The sequence below is a fragment of the Harmonia axyridis genome, chromosome 5 (genome assembly GCF_914767665.1).
Source record: "Harmonia axyridis chromosome 5, icHarAxyr1.1, whole genome shotgun sequence".
Lineage (NCBI taxonomy): Eukaryota > Metazoa > Arthropoda > Insecta > Coleoptera > Coccinellidae > Harmonia > Harmonia axyridis.
The window spans coordinates 22,757,994-22,783,627 of NC_059505.1; the positions used below are offsets into that span (position 1 = coordinate 22,757,994).

A 25,634-nucleotide genomic window follows, 5' to 3' on the forward strand; every position below is an offset into this window, starting at 1 on the left:
TATTATACCTGATGAATACTCCACTGGAGACAGGTAAAGTTCTAAACGAATTGAAGACCAGTATAATGATTCCCATACCAAAAGTGTCAAAAACAACAATTCCCGAAGAATTTAGACCAATAAATCTAATGATTGTCTATTTTTTGTACTAGCCGGGTGCTAAATATATTTTATTATTATTATTATTATCAAAAACGTGTCGCGTCATAGTCATAAATATCCAGATTCACGATGAAAGACACGTGAACTCATTAGGGCTGGTCGGCTCTTTGTGCCGAGAGAGAAACAACATAAATTTGGCGAATAGGTTCTTGAAATACGAATATACGTCATTCCATTCCCGTGAATAAGAAAGCTTTGCAGATGACAGCAGTCTTATAGCGTCCACGACAAACAAGAAGCCTGTATCAGCGTCAACATCCAGTTCCCAAAGAATCGCTCAAGCTGTGACAATCAACAAAGATCTAGAAGTTGTTCTACAATGGGGTTCTGACAATCTGGTTGAATTCAATGCCTCTAAGACCCAGGCTACTCTGCTCATAAGAAAAACATCGACAGTTGCACCCCAACTAATAATGGATAATAAAACAATAAAACCAACCAATGGACTTAAGCTTCTAGGGGTCATTATCAGTGCAAATGCAACCTGGCATGAGCACGTCTGCTCAGTTGCCAAGTCAGCTGCACAGAAGCTTAGCTATCTATTTCGTGCGAGGAAATTGTTCACTCCAAAGCAGCTTTTATTACTTTATAAGGCTCAAGTGCGTCCAGCTATGGAATATTGCTCTCATGCTTGGGGTTCAGCTCCTAAGCACTCGTTACTCCTACTTGATTCCATTCAAAAAAGAGCAGTGAGCCTAATAGACGATCCAACGTTAACTGCCAACCTTCATAGTCTCGATCACCGTAGGAAGGTTGGAGACTTAAGCCTTTTTTACAGATACTACCACGGAAGGTGTTCTGCTGCCATTGCCTCCATGATTCCACCAGGGGCTCAATTTGATCGACGAACTAGCTAGCCGATAATAGTCACCAGTTTGTCGTGCATCTTTCTACAGCTAGGACATCGGTGTTTCAGAAGGCTTTTCTTTACCGAACTGCAAGGCTATGGAATACCCTACCTCAAGATGTATTTCCCCTTGGTTACAACTTACAGCAGTTTAAGACGCACAAACCGATTTCTTCTAAATTCATCTCGGGGCGCTTGAAAGGGCGTTATAAGCTCAGTCTTTTCCCGAGAGATGCGTATGAAAAAAAAAAAAGTTAAATCAACGAACGCCATGCACTACTCCTGTCAACCTAGTTTTTAGGAGTAAAGTGTTACTTTGTAGTAACAATTTCAAGCTTCGTGCTACGCCGTTCACGTCATTACTTTTCTCATGTCGATTTCTCAAAAAATTTCAATTAGAATTCTTGTCGTGAAATATTATTCTTCTTGAGCTAAAATTGAAACTTCTTCTCAATTCCCAAAAAATCAACTCAGTCCGATTTGTAGTCAAGGAATTGTTGGGTTAGTTTTTTTTGTTTTTATTGAATTTTTTTATGGTTTTATGGTGCCAGTAAGAGTCTGGCTTTAACACACACTTCCTTGGGAAGTGTCCTTCGGTCGTTTGTGTTTCCTAGGAGCTTTTTCATCGTAGTCGCAAGCCTTCCTTATAAGAGGGTTTGCGTAATTTTCCATTTTAATGAAGGTCTTCACGCTCAGATCTTTTAGATGGTCATCTAGAAATGGTATTTGCAGGTCTTCATGTATCCGTACGTTGCTTACAAACCATGGTGCATTTATGGCTCGTCTCAGGATCGTATTCTGTACGACTTGAAGTCTCTGCAGATGCGTCTTTGCGGCGTATCCCCAAGCCAGACATGCGTAAGACATGACCGACCAAATGGTGGACTTATAGAGAAGAAGCTTGTTGAAAAGAGATATTTTGCTGCTTTTTCAAAGTAGCGGTTGCAACGCTGCCGCTGCTGTCTTTCCCTTCGTCACAGCTGGTTTGACGGGTTGGTTCCAAGTGAGCTTCTTGTCAAGTATCACTCCCAGATACTTGGCCTCGTTTTTCCATTGGATCATCCTACCGAACATTACGACGTGTCCGTAGATGGCTTCTTGTAGGTACTTCGTTGCCATTTTGTGACACCAAGAACTGGCCAGAATGGCGGTGTCGTCAGCGAACAGGTCCCTCGTGTCATAGGCTATTCGAATCACCCCCATGTATGTTATGCGCTTTTTCACGGTTTTCGAGCTATGAAATTTTTTATGAACTTTGAGAATTTTCGACTTGATACTTTTCTGTGATTTTTTTTGTAACTCAATCTCCATGAACTGTACTTTTATACATAAAATAACAAGCTTCCTAACTTTGATAAAATTATGGAAATGTTGGTCTCAAGTGAAAAAGTAACGTGAATTGGATTATGATCTAAATTTTCGCGTCCGATCCATCTGTTCGGGTATCGTTCATTCATTTTTTTAATTTACATTATGATGTGTGATTTATGCCATACCTTTTTCTTTTTTTATCTAAAACTTTTCTTGACCAACATATAAGCTAATTTTCATTAATTCTCAGCATTTTTTTTTTCATTAAAATTTATTGTGCTTCGATTTCTCAGATCATTAGCACTACGGAACAATACATTTCATTCACATAATGAAGTATTTTAACAAAAAAGAACTATTGAATAGATAAGTACAATATACGATCTAGATTGAATTGATTAAGTTGGTAAGTTGAAGAAATTCAATCGTAGATTCCAGATTGTCAGCTTCTGATCCCAGTGCCTGTTGTAGGGAGTTGGTGATATTAGTTTGTTCTCGTTGGAGTGCATAATTGCGACAGTCTATAAGAATATGATTGACGGTGATAGTTTGATCACATTCAGTGCATACTGGAGCATTCTCTCTGTTCAGCTTATGAGCGTGTGTGAGCCTGGTGCAACCCGAGGTGCAGCCTAGTCGTAGTCGTGATATTTTGACTTGATGTAGACGGTTATTCGGAAGGGTCATCATTTTGAGAGGGTTAGGTTTAATCTGTTTCAAAAACGTACTTTTCTGTTGCCATTCTGAGTTCCATAATCGTTCAACACTACTTGTTGCGGCAATTTTTATATCTTTCTTTGTGTGCGCCGTCATGTCGGGAATTTCATAATCTAAATTTGCTTCAATTCTTTTAAGTCTTTCATGAAAGGGAGGAATTATATTCGGGTTTGAATCATATAGCGATGAAAAGCGTGTTGATTTTATAATGGATCTGTTAAAGTGTTTTGGGATAGATAGTATTTTCCCAGCATAGACGATGGAGGCTAATTGTATCCGGTACTTAAGAGGCATTTCACCTAGTAGGGCCCAAAGGGGGAGGGTGGGGGGTAGTAGGGAATGCACCAACGACGATCCGCAAAGCTTTGTTCTGTATAACCTCAAGAGATTTGAAGTAGCTTTTCCTTGCTGTAGAGTGGGCCAGTATTTTTAAAAGGCAATTAAGGTCCGCTCCCCAATGTTGTTTTCCCAGGATTCTCAGTAAGTTTAAGTCTTTGTTACAACTTTTTTTGATATTTTCAAAATGATTTTTCCAGGTCAACTTGCTATCAAAATGAACACCAAGGTATTTAATATTGTCGGTAAATTGGAGTTCTTTTCCACCCATGGTGAGAATAGGGTAGGGTATAGTCCTTCGAGAGAAAACGATGCATTTGGTTTTATCTGGTGAGAACTGGAATCCGCTTGTGTCGGTCCAAGAGAGTAGGGAGTCCAAGGATTCTTGCAGAAATTTAATAAGAAGATTTATATCAGGTCCTTTTGAGAAAAATGCCAGATCATCCGCAAAATCAATACCTTCACGGGTATATTGAAGAAGGTCATTATGTCATTGATTGCTACCAAAAAAAGTGTAGTGCTGAGTACACTTCCTTGGGGGACACCATTTGCTTGTTCCCTTGGGGATGACATATAGCCACCTAAGCTGACTCTGAATTTGCGATCTTTCAGAAAGTTTTCAATGAAACTCAAAATATTTCCTTTTATTTTCCATTAATGTAGAGTCGTTATTATGTTGTGCTCCCAAACCATTTCAAATGCTCTGTGTATATCCATAAAGACGGCCACCAGAATATGTTTGTTCGCAAATGCTTCATGTATCTCGGATTCTAAATAGACTATATTATCTAATGTTGATCTTTGTTTTCTGAATCCGGTTTGAAATGGCGATAACAAATCGTTTTCTTCTAAATACCCCTGTAGACGTTTGTTAATGATTCTTTCTAGTATTTTGCACATAGTACAAGTTAGTGAAATCGGTCTGTATGACTTAGGATCATTTTTATTCTTGTTCGGTTTTAAAATTGGGATGACTGTAGCTTCTCTCCAGGTTTCTGGAAACACTTTTTTAAGTAAAATTTTGTTGTATATATCAAGTAATAATGATTTTCCTGTTTCAGGTAAATTTCTTAGAAAAGCATAAGGTAAATTATTATGCCCGGGACTGGAATCAGAAGTTTGTCCTAATGTGTACTCTAGTTCCTCACATGTAACTTGCAAATTCAATTGATTATCCCCATCATCTTCACTATTATATGGTTGGAGTTCTTTTTTCCGTTTATGTTCTAGAAATATATCCCTGTAGTTGGAATCACTAGAGTTGCTTTAATAGATGTCTGCGAACTTTTCTGTAATTTCTTTTTTGTCGGAAATGACTTTATCGTCAGATATTATATAGGGAAGTTCATTAGATACAGCGTTGCCCTTTAATTTTTTGACTTTCCTACATACCTCAGAAGAATTGGTACTAGTAGTGATTGAGGAAACATAGTTCTCCAGGAGTTTCTTTTGCTTTCTTTAATTATACAGGGTGTTTCCTAAACATGCGGCAAAAATTCAGGGGGTTGTTCCTTGGACTATTCTAAGAATATTTTGTCCTTTGATGATTTTTGAAAAACCTATTTGTTTCGAAGATATAGGGGAAACAAAATTTCAGATAATAACATTTTATTATGAAAAATTACATGAAAATTCAACTCAACCTACAAAAACTGTTGAAAATGACCACCTCTAGCCAGCATTCAAGCATCCAATCTTCTCCTCATTGACTGCCGAACCCTTTCAAAAAAAAAAAAAAAAGGTTTTTCAAAAATCATCCAAGGACAAAACATGCTTAAAATAGTCCAAGGAACAACCCCCTGAATTTTTGCCGTATGTTTAGGAAACACCCTGTATAGCGTGCCTTAGCTCGTGTTTTTTTATATTCTATAAGATTCTCGACTGTGAAATATCTCTTCAGTTTATTGAAAGCATGCTTGTTATCTTCAGTTGTTGCTTTACATCTTTCATTCCACCATGGTACTTTGCGTTTTCTGTTACCTGACCAAAATAACTTCTGAATCGACTCGTTTGCTGCTTGATTTAGGAGCATAGTGAATTGAGTAACGATATCTTCAATGTTTGCCTTGGAATCAACTGAAGATATGTGAGCCTCAATGTAGTGAGCATACTTAGTTCAATCCGCAGAAGTCAGATTCCACTTATTAGAGCTATATGGCGGTGGGTCAGAAGTTTTTTTTTGAATTCCGATTTTTAAGGGGATATGATCACTACCGTGAAGGTCATCGATAGATTCCCAACTCAGTATATGTTCTATAGTTGGGTCACACATTGTAATGTCAATTGCAGAGAATTGAGCTGTGATAGAATTGAACCTTATTGTTCCTATTCCAGTATTTAACAGAATGAAGTTATTATCATCCATGAAAGACTCCAGCTGATTACCTCTTTTGTCAGTTGTGGTGGAGCCCCATATGATATTATGGGCATTGAAGTCGCCAAGCAATATATGAGGCTTTTTGTTTCTTATCAGATTTTGGCTATTTGGTATATATAGATTCATGTTTGGCCTATCTCTCTTATTCTGAGTACCACAGAGTTTCAAATTTTAAGAACCACCTAGCGTGCTAAGTATAATCAGTTTTCAAGTGGAAGGCTGCGATAATTCAAAATGCCCTTTTTTGAGTTATCTCGTAGTTAACGATATATGACATACGTTTTTCACTATAAATTGGAACTCCAAAAAGGGTATTTTGAGTTATCGCATCCTACCAATTGAAAACTGATTAGTTAGCATGCTAGGTGGTTCTTAAAATTTGAAACTCTGTGGTACTCAGAATAAGAGAGATAGGCCAAACATTTGTTATATATTCGAAATCAGGGGAAAAAGAGCTAGTCAAATATAGAAAAATATACAGGATGTTCCATTTGAAAAAATGAAGTTGCAATCAATATGTTGCCCACTCTGTATATATTTTATTTTTTGAAATCATTTTAAAAGACACTAGTCGATTTCGTGAAACTTTTGTACGAAACATTTTTTGTACCTCTTTCAGTAACAAAGTTAAAGGGGGTTTAATTATGGTGAAAAACCCGATACAATGGGGGTATATTGACGATAACATTTCGAGTAGTCCTGGTATATCATTTGTAAACTCTTGAGCTATACTCACTGGGTCATTGGATCCAAAGGAGTTTCGCAGGAAGCTGGATATTTGATTGAAATTGAAAGTAAACTGTGAGCCGCTGTGATCTAAGAATTTCTGAATGGGTTCCATTTGCTCCTCAAAGGTTGGTTTTTCATTAGATAATTTATTTCTCTTATGCTTGTTCGGTATAATAAAATCCACTTGTTGGATATTCTGATCAGGTGTATTGGGTGTTTTTGGTGTAGTTGGGGATGGGGGTCTCTTGTTGTTTTTGGAGTTGTAGGAGGGTTGCTCTTATTGTGTTAAATCGAGGTCCAGTTCAGCAGAGCCTTTATTTGTTAGGCAAGGTGTGTGGGAAGGTCCTGTCAAGTCCATTAATTCATCCATTGTCTGTTGATTTGGCGTCTTGACGAGATTATCGTCAGCTGTATCCGTATTTGATTGGCTTAAAGTGGTGCAATTTTTAGCTATATGTCCAGACTGTTTGTAATTAACGGCAGAAAAAAAAAATAATTTTTGAGTAAATGTCTAGTTCTCTGATTTTTTCCACCTCGCTGAATTAGAAGGCTAATTCTAGCAAAAATAGACTGTTGAGTACCATTTTTTATTGATGATTCTAAAAGCCGACTGTTGAACTCAGTTTTTAAGCATACTTAGAAACCGTGAATTAGCCTTTTTACATTTTTAATTTCGATTCGAAAATTTAGATCATAATCCAATTCACGTAACTTTTTCACTTGAGACCAATATTTCCATAATTTTTATCAAAGTTACGGAGCTGGTTATTTTATGTATAAAAGAAGAAGATCTTTTTTATGATGGTCAAATCGAATATTCTCAAAGTTCATAAGAAAATTCATAACTCGAAAACCTTAAAAAATCGCATAACATGCATAGGGGTGATTCGAATAGCTCATGACACGAGGGACGTGTTTTTTTATTTTTGACATCAATCTCTTAGCCACTCTGTATATGCATACATAATCAATACACTGTGTCCGTAAAGTATGGAACAAATTCATTTTTAGCTAAACAGACCATTTAAAGAAATAAGTCTTAATTACGTTGATTTTCTATTTTAATTTACCGTATTTTAAAATGATAATCTAATATACAGGGTGAATAACTTTCGAGTAATGACGTCACCGTCATTTTTTTTAAATGGAACACCCCCATTTCGTCTGAATTTTCGGATTACTCTAGCTGGACTGATTCCAAAAATGTATCACATGTTGATTCCAATTGTTACAGGGTGAACAAAAATACAATAGTTTTGTGTGTGCTTATAAAGTAACGTGTAACATTCTTTATTAGTTAAATTAACGATATTATCAAAAATACTTATTGTCTAGCGGCAATTGGTTTGAATGTAACACCCTGTATGTTGTTCTATCTATACAACAAAGGAAATAATAAAGTAGAAAAAAGTTAGAAATCACTAACGTAAAGCAAGGAACTCTTGAGACACCGTTAATTTAGGCGCTTTGCGCCCTTGGAGAAAACATAATATGCAGTATGAAGGTATATGTGATCTCCAAGGGTGTAACTGGCGCATGAATGATTGAACGTTAAAAACTGCTTGACTTGACGTGAGTATTTCCTAATTTATTATTTATCTATCGCGTACTTTAATATTTTTGCAAATGAGAATTGCAGAACTTTTAAAATAGTCAGAAAGTATAAAATCATTCAAAACATTCGATCCAGTGTTTCTAGTTAGAAAAAAATCATTAAAAATAATTGATTCTGATTTTAATAATTACATGATTATTAGTAGTTTCCCACATTCTTGAAAACATCAAGGCCTTTCATAATCAACATAATTGATCGTGAAAGGAGAATCATCGAGGTAGGAGTTGTTCTTTTGCTGACACAATAACACTTTTTTTATCTTCTATAATTCAATCACGTTCAACTTTTTTGTTTACAATGAGTCATGTAGGTATTCGCGCGCTTCTTTTAGGGAACAGGGCGATAATGTTTCGCTTTCACTTTTTCCTAAGTGAGTATAATATCTATCTCCCTAGGTGCAGATTCATTTTGACTCTGAGCAGAATTCACTTGGACGATTCTTTCAATTTCTGGAAGAAACCTTCGTATGGCAGTTTAGAATAAACTCAATGAAAAATTTATAGTTTTTGTTTTTATTATTCAGAAAATTGAAAGGTTTATCAATCGTAGGTATCCCAGTTATTTCAATCTTGAATTTCAAAATTATATGTTATATCCAAAGCTGAAAGCGGAAGTAATATTATGCGACAATTAGGTTTTTTTTAGGAATGGGGGTTTTAGGGGGTTCAAACCCCCCGAAATGTGGAGATGTCACAATGCATTTATTAAAATGAAAAGAGACGAGCTGGAGTGCGCCATAACTGTCGACCAACCTTCGCGCAGCCAAGGACGATAATCTGAATCTTGAGGTTACAAATGATTTCGACATTGACATTTGGCAATATTCTTTTGCACATGTTGAAAAATCTGAAGATGAATATTTTGCGATCAAATCTATTTCTCCAGTTCAAATAGTTGATCCTAAAAACCGTCTTACCACGAAAGAAAAAATTTTTGGTGGAATACGAAAAGGACTAGGTGAGATTAGCGATTTTCTTCGCAAAACAGAATAGTATTGATTCACTGAATACGAAATAATATTGATTCACTAAATACGAAATACTGAATGTTAAATTAACGTACCAAGTTAGTTAATCGAATGAATAAATTTCATTCGGACAACGAAACTCAATCATTGGGCCAACTAACTCGTTCATTCCAATAATGAATTTCGTACATTGATTCAACGAATTCGTACGTTGAATTAACGCGTTCATTCCAATGAATATCGTAGACTGATTCAACGAAAACGTACATTTAATTAACGTCCAACCTTCGTTAATCCAATCAAAAAATTTCATTGCAACAACGAAACTCATTCATTGGGCCGATGAATTATCATACGTTGCCGTGGTATATCATAGTAGTAATATTTACGCACATTCGGTACATTGTCCCAATGTACGATAATTCGTTGGCCCAATGGAAGCGTCCACTGGCTCCATTTTAATGAATAAATCAATTGGCCCAACGTAATTTTTCGTTGTATTCACGTACTCCTTTCATTCAGTGAGCAAATAACTCGATAACTCTGAGAAAAGTTTCGGTGAGGTCCGGACCCCATCGAACTCCCCCCTTAGCTACGGCCTTGCTCCAGATTCAAACACCGCAGAATGATACTTATTAGTTGATTTATTCTATGGGCAAAAGAAATTAATGCAGTCTTTGTAAAAATTTAGGGATGAATTAATGCAGAAAATTTAGGGGTGGTTTTGTCATATGTGATGATCAATCAATAGTTATTGTTGGGTAGTATTCAGTTATTTAATTCTGCGGTTCAGTTTAATTTGATTTGAGAGAAAAAAGTTAAAAAAAATAAAATTGTATGTATTTTTGTCGAAATATATCCCGACACGAATGAAGAGATAAATGTACCCAATTAACGATAAGAATATTGATCTTACCTTTATCAGCAAGTTAAGTTGGAGTTGATCTTGCATGGTGTCTCCAATGAACATGAATAGAGTGATCGAGCTCGAAAAACTATCATGGACACGAAGGATTCTTGTGATGATAGATGCTGGGATTTAAAAACACATTTCAAACACTTTTTCTTGTGATCTCTATAAACTACGCCACTGGTAACACGACTTAAAATCGACATGAAATTAGTTTCGATATAACCTAAACTCAGGAAGAGAAAACGATTTCCGAAATGAAATCAAATTGAATGGAAACAAGAAAAATACTAATTTTCAGGATTCGACCGATACAATGAAAAACGTAAATTATCTCAATAATTGAAAAAAAGACACAGATCGCGATCGATGCTATCTCTTGACTCACTGAATGAAGTGATTTTGTTTTCATTTTTCACTGAAAACGAACAGCGACAACAAACGCCACAGCTGACAAATCACACGCATTAAATCGAAATGAATAATTCCTATAATTCCTTAGTATGGGCTCATATTGAACCAAAAAAAAAAAAAAATGATAAACCATAAATTGAAAATAACCTTCATTTGTCGCGAACATCTGTAAAAATAAGAAGACATTCACTGAAATATTTGCAGGAAAGATGCAACAGAATGCAGCTGTTCATATACAAGATGCCTATAAATCATATGACCAGAAAGCAGTCCTTGAGAACTTCTGTATGACTGTACCGAAAGGATGTATGTAAGTACAAAAAAGTAATTTTTGCACGATCCAGTTGGATTTCTTACGATATATTAGATATGCTGGTAAGATAAGTCTTGTTTAATGGTTGCCCTAGCAGTACCATTGGCCTACCGAAGGTCCAAAGGTGTCATCAAGTAAATTTACCGACGTCTGTATAATAAAACATTAAAAAAAAGGTAAAAACGGAAATAGAAAAAATTTCGACATATTTATTTAAAAAAATGGCATATACAAGATATATATAAAAAGTTATAATTAGAACATTTGTTCATTATACATATTAGTATATCAGTTGAAAATGGTATTGACTGAAACTAGGGACAAATTGTTTCTGACTGAAACGTATGTAGCAGAAATCTAACTGTTCATATGCCTCTCAGGAGCGAATTCTGAGGGGGGGGGCGTAGTGGCCATGGCTTTCCCCTCTCGGACCTGATAAATATAAAAATTTATCCTTAATTACCGAAAAATATGGGCGGTAACTCAGAAGGCTGAAAAATTGGATAAGATCTAGATTGTTAAAGACAAGTTGAATGGATTGGCATTAATGCATATACCTACACAGTGTCGTTTGCATCAGTCTGAATGCTGTTGATATTATCCAAAGAAAAATACGATAGTCAAAGAATAGGAGACTGGAATTTGTTATTTGGTTCTTAATATTTATATTATATATCATTTTGTATATGGTTATGTTTTTTTTTTTAAGAGAAATATGTTTCTATTTATTAGGCGTAGTAAAAAGAAATCCATAGTTTTTCCAGTAGATGGCTACAGTTCACTATAATTCGCATTGTACAAGCCCTATCGGGTTCTACCATATGGCGTCAGAAAGATGAGATTTCGTACTACAAAAACTTTTGTGACAGTTTTGTGATTAGTTGACTCAGTTTAGTTTGTTCGCGCGTCAAAGATGTGCACTATCAAAGAGAAGATATGCTTTATTTTACAGTGCAAGCTAGGCGGCTGAAAATTGAATAGTGTTTATGATACTGTAATATCCAATCACGAGCAATTTTGGTTTCGTCGATTCCGTTCCAGTAATTTCGATGTCAAAGATCCACTAACTGAAAGGCCAGTTGTCTAATGTCGATGAAATCATGGATTGTCCTTTTTCGATTGGCAAGAGCTAAAGATTGAAAAAAAAATGAACTCGATGTATGGGTATGGGGGAATTTCTATCTGTGAATCACTGCTGAATAGCAACAAAGTTGACCATATCTGAAACTGGTGATGAAAAGTGGATCACTTACGACAACGTCAAGCGAAAATGGTCGTGGTCAAAAAGCGGTTAGACGACGTAAAAGTCAGGAAGGTTTTGCTGTGTGTTTGGTGGGATTGGCAGGAAATTATCTACAATGATGCTACCCTAAGGTACAACTCGGAACAATAAGACCATCTGAAGGAAAAAATAGTCCAGAAGCTGCCAACTTTGTCCAACAGGAGGGGACAACGCCAGGCCACACACACCGATAGTGACTCGCCAGCAGCTCCGGGTGCTTGATTGGGAGTTTCTTATCCATCCACCCTATAGTCCGGACCTGGCATCAAGTTATTCCTTTTTTTTCTTGTCCAGGGCGAACAATTTTACTGGTGAAAAATTCACTTCAACAGAGGTTTGTGTAAATCGACTGTTTCAATTTTTGCTTTTATGAGAACTAACGATACTACTTTCAAAATGGCAAAGTTATCGAACAAAACGGCACAAATTCGACCTAAATGGGATCATTCTAACTATGGTAATTAAAGCCTTATTTTTTATGCAAAAATAATGGATTTCTTTTTACTATACCTTATATTTTCTTGTGCCTGAGTTTTTATATGAAATAAATCTTTATACATTTATGGAATATGTCATATTTTTTAACTTGTTTTTGTAGGTACTACAAACATTTTCGCGACTCAATTAATATGATCCATCTATCTTTAAAAACACTCAACTCAAAAGGTACCAACAAAAAATTCCGCTATTTTGCAAACCTATATGTTCCCCCCCTCAAACATCGCCTGGATCCGCCCCTGATGCTCCTCCAAAAAATTGTCTCTAAAATATTCTTGATAATTGATATATTATCTTAATTTGGTGGAATTATAATGTCAATTTTATTTTCAGTTATGGTCTTCTTGGATCTAGCGGCTGTGGCAAAACAACTTTATTGAGTTGCGTTGTTGGTAGGAAAAAATTCAATTCTGGAGATCTTTGGGTCCTGGGAGGAAAACCAGGTACAGTAGGCAGTGGGGTACCCGGTCCCAGAGTAGGATTTATGCCTCAGGTAAAAATTTGGATTAATTGTTAACAATTTCAAACAAAGTCAGCCATTTTTGCGCTCCTCTTATTCGTACCATCGTTCTTTAATATATACTATATTATATATTAATATATTATTATATCTTTACTATACCTGGTGATTTTTTAAGTTTAATCAGTTGTTTCCTTTTAAACGTTTTTGACTGATTTAACTTGAAAAAATCGCTCAGTATTGTAGAACAATGACAAATTCGATTTGAATTGTCTTAAATGAAAACTGAAGACACCTGAAAAATCAATGAAATTTTGTATTGAAAAAAATTGCATGAGCAACTACAACTAAATTCTTATGTATTTTGAAATTGTATGTTTGAAATTCGAATGAAATTATCATAGACATATTCTTCTTCTTTATGTGCAAATCGATCAATGGATGTTTGCGACCACATTTTGTCATTTTCCGTGGCTTCCTTGTCTCATAACTTCTCCACCACCACCAGCACCAACCACCCTGACACCAAAATTTTTGTTTGTACCTCAGGGATACTAGTTAAAAAATATCGCATTCCACTGTGGTACCAATTTTTTTCGATTTCTGTAGAAAAAGAAAATCAGTTTGAAAGTTCATCGTTAGTAACTGTTTGTAACATACAAATTTTTGTTTTTAACCCAACCTATAATGGAAAAATATCACTCCTAAAATGCGAGGTTAGCACCCACTTTTTCAAATATTTCATCTTTTTCTTTTGCTTCCGATAGTACTTAATTCGTTAGTAACTATTTTTAACACAGAAAATTTCGTTTGTAACCTAAACTATTATAGAAAACAGCAGCCCTTAACTGCATTTGGGAGCTTGATTTGAGAATAGATTTTTTTCCGTGTACAAATCCAGGGAAAAATGGACACAAATTCTGTGTTTATCAGTACCTATATCTGGATGCGATATTAACCAGTTCTTATATTATTACTTAGGTGTCAATGAAAAAGAAAGAAAAGAAAATTGAAGACGAACAAAAAACCCTGAAACAATAAGAAATTCTTGCCGACTCTCCTTTCCAATGAACTTTAACTTACCCTAGATGGTATTGGGGTTGAATTTAGGCGAATAAAATCCTCTTCAAAAAAGAGCTAATCAAGATCTTCAATCAACCAATAAAATCTTGATTATTTTTCAGACAAGAAACTTAAATTCCTTTTGGTATGCGATAAATGCCAAATATGTTTCTGTCTTGATCATCCGAAATCGAGAGAAGTCGCGTCTTCTCAAGAATTAGGAAAAAAATTCACATCGTCACGGTGCAATATTGAATATGCTTGAACTCTGACCATATTAATGCTATTTTAAAATTATTCTTCGCGCGTTCTGAACCATTACAATTATTTACGTGTGGGCTTGAATGATGTCTTCCATGACAAAAATGACATGTGGATTTTGATATGCATTTATAAATTGAATGCTGCGAACTTAAACAATTTGTGCATAATTTATTCTGCTTAACAAAAAGATATCTGTCTTGAGGTGTTCTGTTAAGATATTCAGAGCTTTTGTAAATTGTAAGATTCTGTTTATAGAATGAACATGCAATAGTCGAATTTGTTGTACCTACCCTCGGAAGCGTTATTTTGGTCTCGAGTGAGAGGAAAAACTTGGAACATTTTTCGAACTGAGTGATGGTGTGTTTGAGGATTTACCATCAAGCATCAAGCGTATTATATCTTTGTTGTACAAAGGCAACTAATTTTTTGAAAAAAGGTAACTCATCGGCTACCACTGGATTCTCAAACTCAAAACGTGAAATAGTTTCTTAATCTAAATGTTTTGTGGAAAGATAATACAACAAAAAATTCCATTCCTTTACTGGAATACCTGTATTTTCGAGCGCGGAAGGTTTTCTATGTAAGTGTCCAGTAAAAGTCTCAAAATTTGTGTATTCTTTGAATGTGTTCAAAAATGACATTAGCTGATGATGTCAATCTTCAAGATCTCATTATGGCTAAAGATGATCTATCTGGGGCTGACATTAAGGCAATCTGTACTGAAGCTGGTTTGATGGCCTTAAGGGAAAGGGAATGAAAGTTATGAATGAAGATTTCAAAAAATCTAAAGAAAGTGTTTTACACAGGAACACATTAGTGTTTTAAATGTTAATTGAAACTAATACATTTCTTCTCAATAAAAAATATAATTTGAGTATTTATATACTATAATTTTCTCAATTGAATAAATTATGATGTCAATTGATGATAATTGATGATAACACGATAACAGCATTATCATTTTTCTGCAAATGCGCGAAAGCTATAAGTCTTTTGTTATTATAGCGTTCTGAAAGTGATTCAAAAGCGATCGCATAATTTGCACTCGACATTGGCGTAGTCTGAACCAAAATGAGAAGTGGACCCCGCAAAGACGAAATCAAATAATTGAATTTCTCTATATTCGAAAGAGAAGTATTATTATGAATGAGATTCTCAAACATATCCATATCTGTGATCCCCAATGGCGCTAGCGGAAGTTGTAACACTAGTTCTCACCTCGAAAAGTTCCGGAAAAATTTTTTCAATATAGGAACAATTGCAATCAAATGCCTTTCTTATTATTTCCTCTATACTTATGTTTTCATCGTTTATAGCCATAAGAAATATGAGTGTTTGAGGATGAGATTTAAATTCTTCGCGGCATGTATCAATTTTCTGACACAAATTTCTGAACTTTGCCTGTTGTTTATATAAATTTTTGCTTCATTAGTAAATGCCTTCATTTCAATAATTTAATTATCACACATTGTTCTAATAAGCTCTTGCTTAGATCTTGTTAGATTTTATTCGCGGTTACCATTTTCGAAATTTTAAATCAACTTTTGAAACCCAGAACAGGATGGCACCGACCCAATCAATCTGCTGTTTCAAGAATGATATCCGACAATGTGCAACCTCACAAAAAATGACCAGATTTGTTGTTGGCAGATACGACGTGCGATTTGTGTCGCAGTTAAATTTTATTGAGATTAATTAATTCAAACTAAATTCTAAATTTATGGGAAATATTATTATATTGATACAGGAAGGAATGCACCTCCAGTTATACGAAGCGATCCTTCAGCACGAATTATTATTATTAATACAAATATAAGAGTAAAGAAAATAATTCCTATAAACTCAAAAAGTAATACACAAAAAAAAAAGTCCACAAATTAGTAGATCTTGCTATGAAAAGATTGAACCTTTCCTCATACGACGAACGAGTTATTGCGAATGGTATACGCGTCATCCAACGCTGCACTGACTCAAGACTGGCCTCCAAATGGGACCAGCATATTCTGAAGATGGTCTAATATAACTGGTGTAAAGAAAGAAGATGCAGAATGTTGATGTCACATCCGCAAAATGACTTCTGGATGGCATAAGTCAACTGTCTGGCTCTGGCAGTTATAACAGATATATGGTTAGACCAGCGCAGATCGTCAGTAATAGTCACACTCAGGTCACAATGAGTTGAAACACTTCCCAGCATTATGCCACAGATGCTGTACTCTCTTCTTGGGTTGTTTCTACCAATATGAAGTACACAGCATTTATTCACATTGAAGGGAAGTAACCAATTGTCACACCAAACATTAATTTTGAAGGATATCATAGTTAGACAGAGGAACAGAGGATAGAGGTTCCTTATCAAAGGTCCTGGAGAAATCAAGGTAAAGCACATCCACGGGTAACCCCAGGTCCCACGCTTTAGTCCACTCGTTGATGCATAAAATGGAGCGACCAGACAAGAATCCATGTTGTTCTTAAAGAATAATGTTACCAGCTAAAGCAAACCGGGTGATATAATCAGAAACGATTCTTTCCAGGACTTTCGAAGTCGAACACTGTACGCATATAGGTCTATAATTGTGCGTTGATAGTTTATCCCCTATTTTGAAAACCGGTGTTACGGATGCAGTAGGCCTTTCATTAGGGAAAGTAGAATACTTGAGAAAACATAAGAATATCCTGGATAAGGGCAAAGCAAGAGAATTGACCAATAACTGTCGAAGAAATAATGAAATTTAGAATATTTCGTGAGTTAAGCGTGCACTTACCTTTTTTGCGAGTGGACTGTAATCACAAGCGATGATAACAACAATTTCGTATTGCTTCTTGCGGCGGTTGAATTCATTCTGCTTCCTTCAGTGACACCGCAGACATGTGCCACCCTCAACAAAACCCGCGTAATTCAAATATTCAAACAATTACGAAACTCAACAAATAAACTGAGGTGAATTTCTTTCCTAGTAGAATAAAACAAAATAAAAATGAATTGGTGGAAGAGAAAATATCGAACTTATATATTTTGCAATATGAAGGGTAAAGTGAACCGTCCTGAATGTCCAGAGGCGACCTCTGTTTCTAGGTATTTCGTCTTGCTCAAAGCAGAAAGAAAGATATTGATATTGTTAATTTGATTCATCCTGTTAAAATATCAAGTACCTACCTACATTCATATTATTGGAGTAATTCCATGAATATTGTATAACTATCAATCGTGTTATTAAGTTTCTCCTAGCTCATGAACTGATGTTTGAAAATTAAAAATTTGCAACTGTTGAAATTATAGGAAATATTACTATAATGATTATACAGAGCGTCCCAAATTCGATACACACTAAAAGCATCTCTATAACTCTCTATAACTATAAGACTTATAAAAAACTTTGAGGACCCCCGATTTTTTTTTCCGAATTAATGAAATGACAGAAAGTAGATTATAGATATCTTGATTCGTTCTCAAGTTACAGAACGTTTCTGAAAAATGACTATTTCAAATCCTATTTGGATATATCTTGGTTTCTGTTCGACATATTCGAAAAATTCTGAAACGTTTTTTTTAGTAATTTTTATAGTTTATTTGATTCTCATAACGAATCATAGAAATTAATCACCGTTTCAGAGTTAGTCTGATGAAGGAGTCTAATTAAGACTCCAAAACGTCGAAAGAGTTCATTCATTCAAATTGTTATTATTCGTTTATTTCAAGTAACATTTTTTTCAACTGATTTACTCTTGAAATATTAACTCAAGATTATTTCATTCAATTTTTTTGAGCTTGTATCAAAAAATAAGGGGTAAAGCTCTAAATAAGTTTTTGGTATAAGCTCTAAACTTCTAAGAGGTCTCTTGAAGGCCTAGGAGAGTCGGGATAAAAAACATCAAACATTAAACAAAAGATATATTTCCTACACCCTTTGTAAACCTAAACCTTCAACTCCTTATAATATAAAAAACTAACTTTGAGCAAACATAATGAAAAACGTGTACACTTCCTTCCATAAACATACAGTTTTATTGATAAAGAGTCGGTAATCTTCACTTCTGCTTGAAACTACAAGAAACGAAAATTATATTTTCGATGAAAACAATTCACCGACACGTTTGCGATTTGTGCGTCTTCGACTTATAGAGGTAAAAATGGCAAAATATAACCGTAAAATAATATCGACTTGTGCATGGTTATTTTTTCCACTTGGTCAAGTTTTTCAAGGGGATTGAAAATAATTCCAGTTAACGAGGTTCGAATTAACAAGAGTCTACTGCAGGACAAAAAAAAAAGGCTGAAGCTTTCACAGATAATCTCGAAAGCCAATGCAGCCCTAATTAAAACAAAGCGGATTTGGACCAAATCGAGGACGTCAACCGCAAAGTGAGAGGAGAGCAACGAAAACTATTGGTTTCGAAATTATTCAGGAAACCCAGAACACTATATATCATGCAAAGTCGAATCGGTACTAGGACTAGGTACAGACGGCATCACTAACTTGTCGTTGCGAGACCTCCCTTGAAAAGCCTTAGTAGCACTGACATTTGACGAATAAAGTTAATACTGTGCTATGAATGAGGCACTTTCCTAAGGAATGGAAGAAAGCCTACGGGGTTTCATTCCACAAGGCCAGCAAAGATGTTAAATTCCCGCAGAACTACGTTCCTATATGTCTTCTCTGGTATATAGGGAAGATGATGGATGCGGTAAATAAATGGATGCGGTCATTTTGAAAATATTGAAGGCAATAACGGAAAAAAAGATCATTAAGTTGGAACCTTTCGGTTTCAAAGCCAACACTCCATTGTGTAACAAGTGCTCCGACAAGTGGAACAAATCATAGATGGATTTAACCGCAAACAAGTCATAGGGGCTGTGTTCTTGGATGTGGTCAAAGCGGTTGATAAAGTATGGTTTAGAGGACTGCTATTCAAACTGCCTCCGACCGGTTTTTCACTTTCCATGGTTATACTTATAGCCTCTTGCCTTCATTCTCTCAAGTTTGGAGCCAAAGTTGACGGAGTAATGTCTTCAGAGAGGGTGCTTTCAGCCGGAGTTCCGTACAGTGACTTAATAAAACACAGTGGCAACAATTCGTTCAAATTGAGCCTAAAAATGGCGAAATATATGGTTTTACCATAGAACTGATAGTATTCGATTGTAACGAGCGTTCACTAAAATTCGTGGTCAAGAGTGCTGTGGGGAAATTAAAGTGGATTTTATGTGATTACAAGTAGAGCTTAGCTTGTACCATATATACACTGCTCAACAATTGATAGGGATCACTTACTTGTTCTAAATTTATTTCTGAAATATTCGCTCCAAGATTATAAATTAACTCAGATATCAGAGTATTTTCAGTTGATAATATAGTTCACTTGAGAAAAGAATGAAAAAATGGAAAGTTGGAGAGAAAAAAAAGACTTTATTAGGAACACTCAAAATTCTGTGTTTGAATAACATAAAAATTTTATGATGAAACCACAAGAAGGCTGAAGTTTCGGTTAAGCTAGTACCTAGTTGGTCCCCCACGAGCTCGTCTCAAGCATTCTACCCTACGAGGCATACTTTCGATCAAACGATTTATAAAATTTTGGGGCAAATTCGTCCAAATATCCCGTAAAGCATTAGAAAGGTCCTCCAGGTTATTGATCGGTTGTTCTAAGGTTGACAATTGTCGAGACATCTCAGACCAGACATATTCGATGCAATTCATGTCTGGAGAGCGAGCTGGCCAGTCCATCCTATCAATAGCATGAGTTTCTAGCGCTTCATTAACCAGACGACTAAGGTGTGGACGGGCATTATCGTCAATTAAAATGAAATTCTCGCCCACGGCAGCCGCAAACGGAACAATTATGGGTTCAATAATCATATCGTGATATCTCTGGCTGGTCATAGTGGTGTTCTGCAGAACAACCAACTCTGTGCGTTGGTTCAAACAAATGCCTCCCCATACACATATAGAACCTCCAGCAAAAGCTGTTGTGGGTACCATAAACTGTTCTGCATACCTTCGACCTCTTTCCCTCCAAGCAAGAATACGTCCATCTGAGTTGACCAAACGAAATCTAGACTCATCCGTAAATAAACATCGGCTCCAATCTTCAAGTGTCCAATTGCGGTGCTCCTCAGCCCATTGCCGTCGATGAACCCGGTGTTCCCTATTCAAACGGGGATGTTGTACCCTCCTACGTGCTCTCAAACCACGAACATGTAGTCGTCGTCTTACAGTCTGGTTCGAAATTAGAACTCCTGTTGCAACTCTCAGTGATCTATTGAGCCGCGACGCCTGGTAAGTGGGATTTCTCCTAGCATTGAGGATCAAAAGACGATCTTGGGCAGCTGATGTACTGCGCTGCCGACCTCCCCCATGAACATAAGCTACTGAGCCGTTTTGGATGAACCTATTCCAAGCCCGACTCACGACACTTTGCGAAACATTCAACCACCGGGACACTTCTCGCTGGGACAAACCTTCCTGTATCTACCGTATGATTTGGTCTAGTTGCACAGGAGCCAAACGTCTTCTCGGCATGACTGATAAGCTGATATTGTTCTCATTTCTTCAATTATTGTCACCTTATGTGTTTGAACGAGAGAAAAAAACAGATTTAATAACGAATACCACATTACTTTTCACTCCACCTGTAACAGCCTACAGATAATAATCGATTTTGTGAACAAGAGCCGATGAAGTGAGGAAGACTTTGATATAATCAACTCAAAACATCTTAATTTTTCCTTAGAGAACATATAATGTACAGATATTCACGAGATAACTTGAAAAAAATACAAATGAAGAGAAGTTCATAAGTGATCCCTAGCAATTGTTGATCAGTGTAGTTCACAGATTCGAAGTATTATGAACATTATATGTATTCGACCGAAAACGGAGAAGACCTCCATGGCATTTTACGCTGACGATAGCGCCATTCTTGTCCGTTTTTGGTGTCCCAAAATGGCAACGAAGTACCTGCAAGAAGCCATCTCGAGACTTCAAACTTGGTTCGCTTGATGCACAATTGAAGTGAACCGAGAAAAAAGCGAAGCAGTTCTCTTCAGCCGAAAGAGGAAAGATCCCAAGGACACGTCATAATGTTCGGTAGGAGAATAGAATGGACAAACGAAGCCAAGTATTTGGGATTGATACTTGACAAGAAGCTTACTTCAAAATATGTCACATCATGACATCAGCTGTGACGAAAAGAAAAGTGGTATCGTCGCAACCGCTACTTTGCAAAAGCAGCAAAATGTCTCTTTCCTACAAGCTCCTTCTTTATACAAGTCCACCATCCGTCCGGTCTCGACTCACTTTTTCCCGGCTTGGGGATACGCTTCAAAGGTCCATCTGCAGAAACTAAAAACTTCAAGTCCTGCAGAATACTATCCTTAGACGAGCTGTAAATGCGCCATGGTTTGTCAGAAATGTCAGAAATCAATACCTGCAAATGCCATTCCTAGACAATCTTCTAATCTAAGTGTGAAGACATTCAAAAAAGAAATCACGTAAACCCCCTTTTAAGGAAGGCTTGCGACTATGACGAAAAAGTCCCGAGGAAACACAAAATACCAAAGATGGCAGTTCCCTAGGAAGTGCGTGTTAAGCCAAACATCGACTAGAATAGAGATTGTGTAATCATTACACAAACATATTTTATTGACATATTAGCACCTTCTAGAACAGAACACAATACTTCACCAGAGGAAAATATATTGAGAAGTGGAAAAAGGCTAATGGCTTAACTTCAAAAGAAAAAGAAGTTCGAAGTTCCAAGAATTGATTCAGTTCAATCTTGTATATCGGTACTCGGTAGCATCTCCGTCGTTAGAAAAGAAACAATTGAACAATCGAAACAAATTTTTTTAACGACAACGTTTACTCATATCTGTAATGTAAGAAAGAAAGTTTTGATAACGAAGTTTGAACCAAAAATTACTCGAAATAATAGCTTTTTTTTGATTATCGATTCGATTGTTTTTTCCTTATACTGGGTGTTCCTAAATAGGAGCTACGACGAAAAATGAGAAATTCCTTAATTATTTTAAGAATAGAATGTCCTATACAGATAAGTACCAAAACTCATAATCAATTATTTATTCATCACAGCTTACTGGATCTAATGATGATTTTAATTTTTCTGATGATTACTGAAGAATTGTTTGACAAGAACCAACAAGAAACCAAAAAGTGTAGTACCTACTGGACAAGAGTTTCTTTTAACTTTTTCTAAACTACCAGTGGTTCACCAAAAAAAAGTTCTGGTAGAAAGAGGCGAGCACTCTTCCAGAAAAAATATCACCCTGTTGATTTGCATTCAAAATTAGCATATCACATGATGAAAACATACAAATCAGAAATATTCATAACGTATACATTAGTATGCACTAAAGGAGGCATGCTCATAGTTCATACAATGTACAATGCGGCATACGTACAAGAGATCCATAACAAGAACGGTATCTGAAGAACGTGAGTAAAAATATAATTTGAAAACAATACAATTATTTGATACATTGTAAATGCATTCAGAAGTTAATAACTTCAGTCTGCAGTTGAATATGAATATAGGTACCTACTTTTAATTATGTGGTTTTAGAAATGCATAATAGGTATCCGCACTTCACATGGCATTGAAAAAAAAAATTAATTTACTCGAAATTCAAAAGATTCGAATGGAATAAATATGAATTTCTCTTCCGGCTTTTGCAAAAAAAGATGGAAATGAAATTCATATGTTTTCCATTTGAATCTTTCGAAATTTCAAGTCAATTTTTTTTGCAATGGATAAACTTTCGATTCAATTTTAAATTGACAATTATTTTTTCAATACAAACATAAACCTTTTGAAAACTTATGTAACAGGTTTTTCAAACCTATATTCATCATACGTACTTTTGAAAATTCTTTTCTATTGGCTGAAATGACAAGAGTAGAGGTAAACCTATAAACTCAAAACTGAAAAATATAATATAGAACTGAGATTTTCGAGATGTGATACAAAAAAGAAAAAAGAACGTTAAATTTTCCAAAAGAATCTCATCAATGTCTCTCCCAAAAAAGTTTGGAAAACCCTTCGTTCTGTAGGCATAGGATCTCAGAAGCCTAAGCCTTCTTATGGTATCGATGCTGACGTTTTCGCTCATCACTTTTCGTCGACTCCTATCACTTTGAGTGATGACCTAAAAAGGCCATGCTGAAATCACTATACACCACATCATTGCCTTCTAGACCTCCTTTTGATTTTGCTCCTGTCCGAGACGGTGATATCAGGAAAGCCTTGGAGGATATCACATCGAAATCGGTAGATTTGGATAATATCGGTACGGCTCTCATCAAACCTATTATTGATGGAATACTCCCAGTCTTAGAACACATTTATAACTTTTCATTTTGTAACGAAGTTTTTCCTACTTTGTGGAAGCATACCGAAAAAGCATGTTACTAACAATATAGCCGACATTCGACCCATTTCGATTCTGCCCACACTTTCTAAAATATTTTCAAAAATAATTCATTCGCAAATTATATCATATATGAATACCTATAACTTGTTTAATCCGTTTCAGTCTGGCTTCCGCAAGGAACATAGCACAACTACAGCATTAAGCAAAATAACCTGTGATATAAGTGAGGCAATGGATGGTAAGCTACTTACCGTGTTGGTACTTTTAGACTTCAGTAAAGCATTTGATACTGTGGACTTTGACTCATTGATTGCTTAGCTACGTTCCATGGGATTTTCTTGCAGCTCTAGGTCGTTCTTTGAGTCTTATTTGAGAGGTAGACAGAGTAGAGTCAATTTGGGCGATAGTATTTCGGATTGGGTGCAGGCGAGCGTAGGGAAGCGCAGGGTAGTATTTTGGGTCCCCTTCTATTCTCGATTTATATTTCTTCTCTTACGGAAAACATTAAATGGAGATACCACCTTTTTGCTGATGATTTGCTGCTTTATTTGCACACTACTGTGGAGAATTATGCGAGTTGTGTTCAATCGATCAATGAGGATTTAGCATATTTATCCCAAATGGCCTCAAGTTGGGGTCTATTACTGAATCCTGCTAAAACTCAATCAATAATAATTGGTATAGTTTATTCAAAGTCACTTGAACTATTCCATAAAAACTCTTGGCCATAGAAGCCTTTGAAGTGGATACCGCGATCTGCAAAATACCGGGGTTTATCTAAAAGTATTGTTAGGCAATAAATTCACTGGGCCCAAAGGAATTCCTGGAAACTTGGACAAACCTTGTATAATTGAAATATTCATATTCCTCCAAGTCATTTTGGATATACTATACCCGTATGTCTCTGAGTAAGATAAATCCACAGGGACATGAAATTTTCGTCAATGGGAGTAATATTCATGTGCGCCCGCAGAAATTTTTCTCAGGGGGGGCAAAATGAAAATTATTGAAAAACGATAAGGCGTCCATGATTGTCGTAGGCGACATCAGTATTCCGTTTCTTTCTATTTCTGTATTTATATTTATCACCAGCGTCTATTCTGAATTTCAAAAGATCACTAAAATTGCCAGAGTTGTTGTTGGTATATAGGTATATCGTGAGTTCCACAAAAAACTATAGTTTTTATAATCGGTAAATTTTTTTGTCTATTTTCTGCAACACTTTTTTTCTTACCTTCATCTATTGAAGACAATATGTCAGGTTTTTCATTTGATAGCACATCAATAAAATTTTTGGCACGGACAGTTGAATTCTTATGCCAAGCGGAACTAGCATAATTTTTGCCTGCATGTGTAAATCTTTGTATTTTATGTATGTTCTTTTTATGAATGCGCCTAAAGTACTACCATGGATCACAGATGATGGAAATATTACACAGTATTTACAGAGTGCACCTTTAAGGACTCTGGAATAAACCATCCATTCATATTGATCCAGCCATTTATCGGCATTTATTTGGTCTAACATCTTTTCTAAAATAAAAAGTTGCTGGTGGCTTATATGACATTCTTAGTAAATCATATTTTTGTTTGTTTTGAATATGAGAAAGCTATAAAATTTCCAATATCTGTTGATTGTCTAAAGTCTACCGCAAAATTTGGGAAAATTCAAGCCCGCATGTTGAATTTCGCTATATTCGTTTTTTTTTGTATTGCTTCTTTATTAGTATTATATTCCATATTCTCGCAACGTGAGTAATCTTGGTATAACGATCGATAAAACTTTGTCATGGGATGCTCAGGTTGCTTCTGTCCACGGAAGGTTTTATCGCACTATGCACCAGTTACGCCTCCTAAAGAACTTTCTTCCTCTTGTAATAAAAAAGTCCCTATTTTATTCTTTGTTACTGCCCAAAATTGACTATGCGGATGTGGTCTATATGGGACTGACGTCGCAGCAGCTCAGCAAGTTCGACCGATTG

The 25,634-nt window shown here is 35.9% G+C and overlaps 1 protein-coding gene across 2 annotated transcripts in view; it reads left to right on the plus strand.

Annotated features, from left to right (window-relative positions):
- Nucleotides 1-25,634, plus strand: part of LOC123680000 (ABC transporter G family member 20-like) — a 68,016-nt gene that overhangs the window by 13,003 nt on the left and 29,379 nt on the right. Inside the window, exons 2-3 of one of the 2 annotated variants that reach the window (XM_045617625.1) lie at nt 10,590-10,695; nt 12,812-12,971. In XM_045617625.1, coding sequence (XP_045473581.1) covers nt 10,590-10,695; nt 12,812-12,971 — 266 coding nt within the window. The remainder of the gene's footprint in view (nt 1-10,589; nt 10,696-12,811; nt 12,972-25,634) is intronic. The other variant, XM_045617626.1, reaches the window with a different exon arrangement.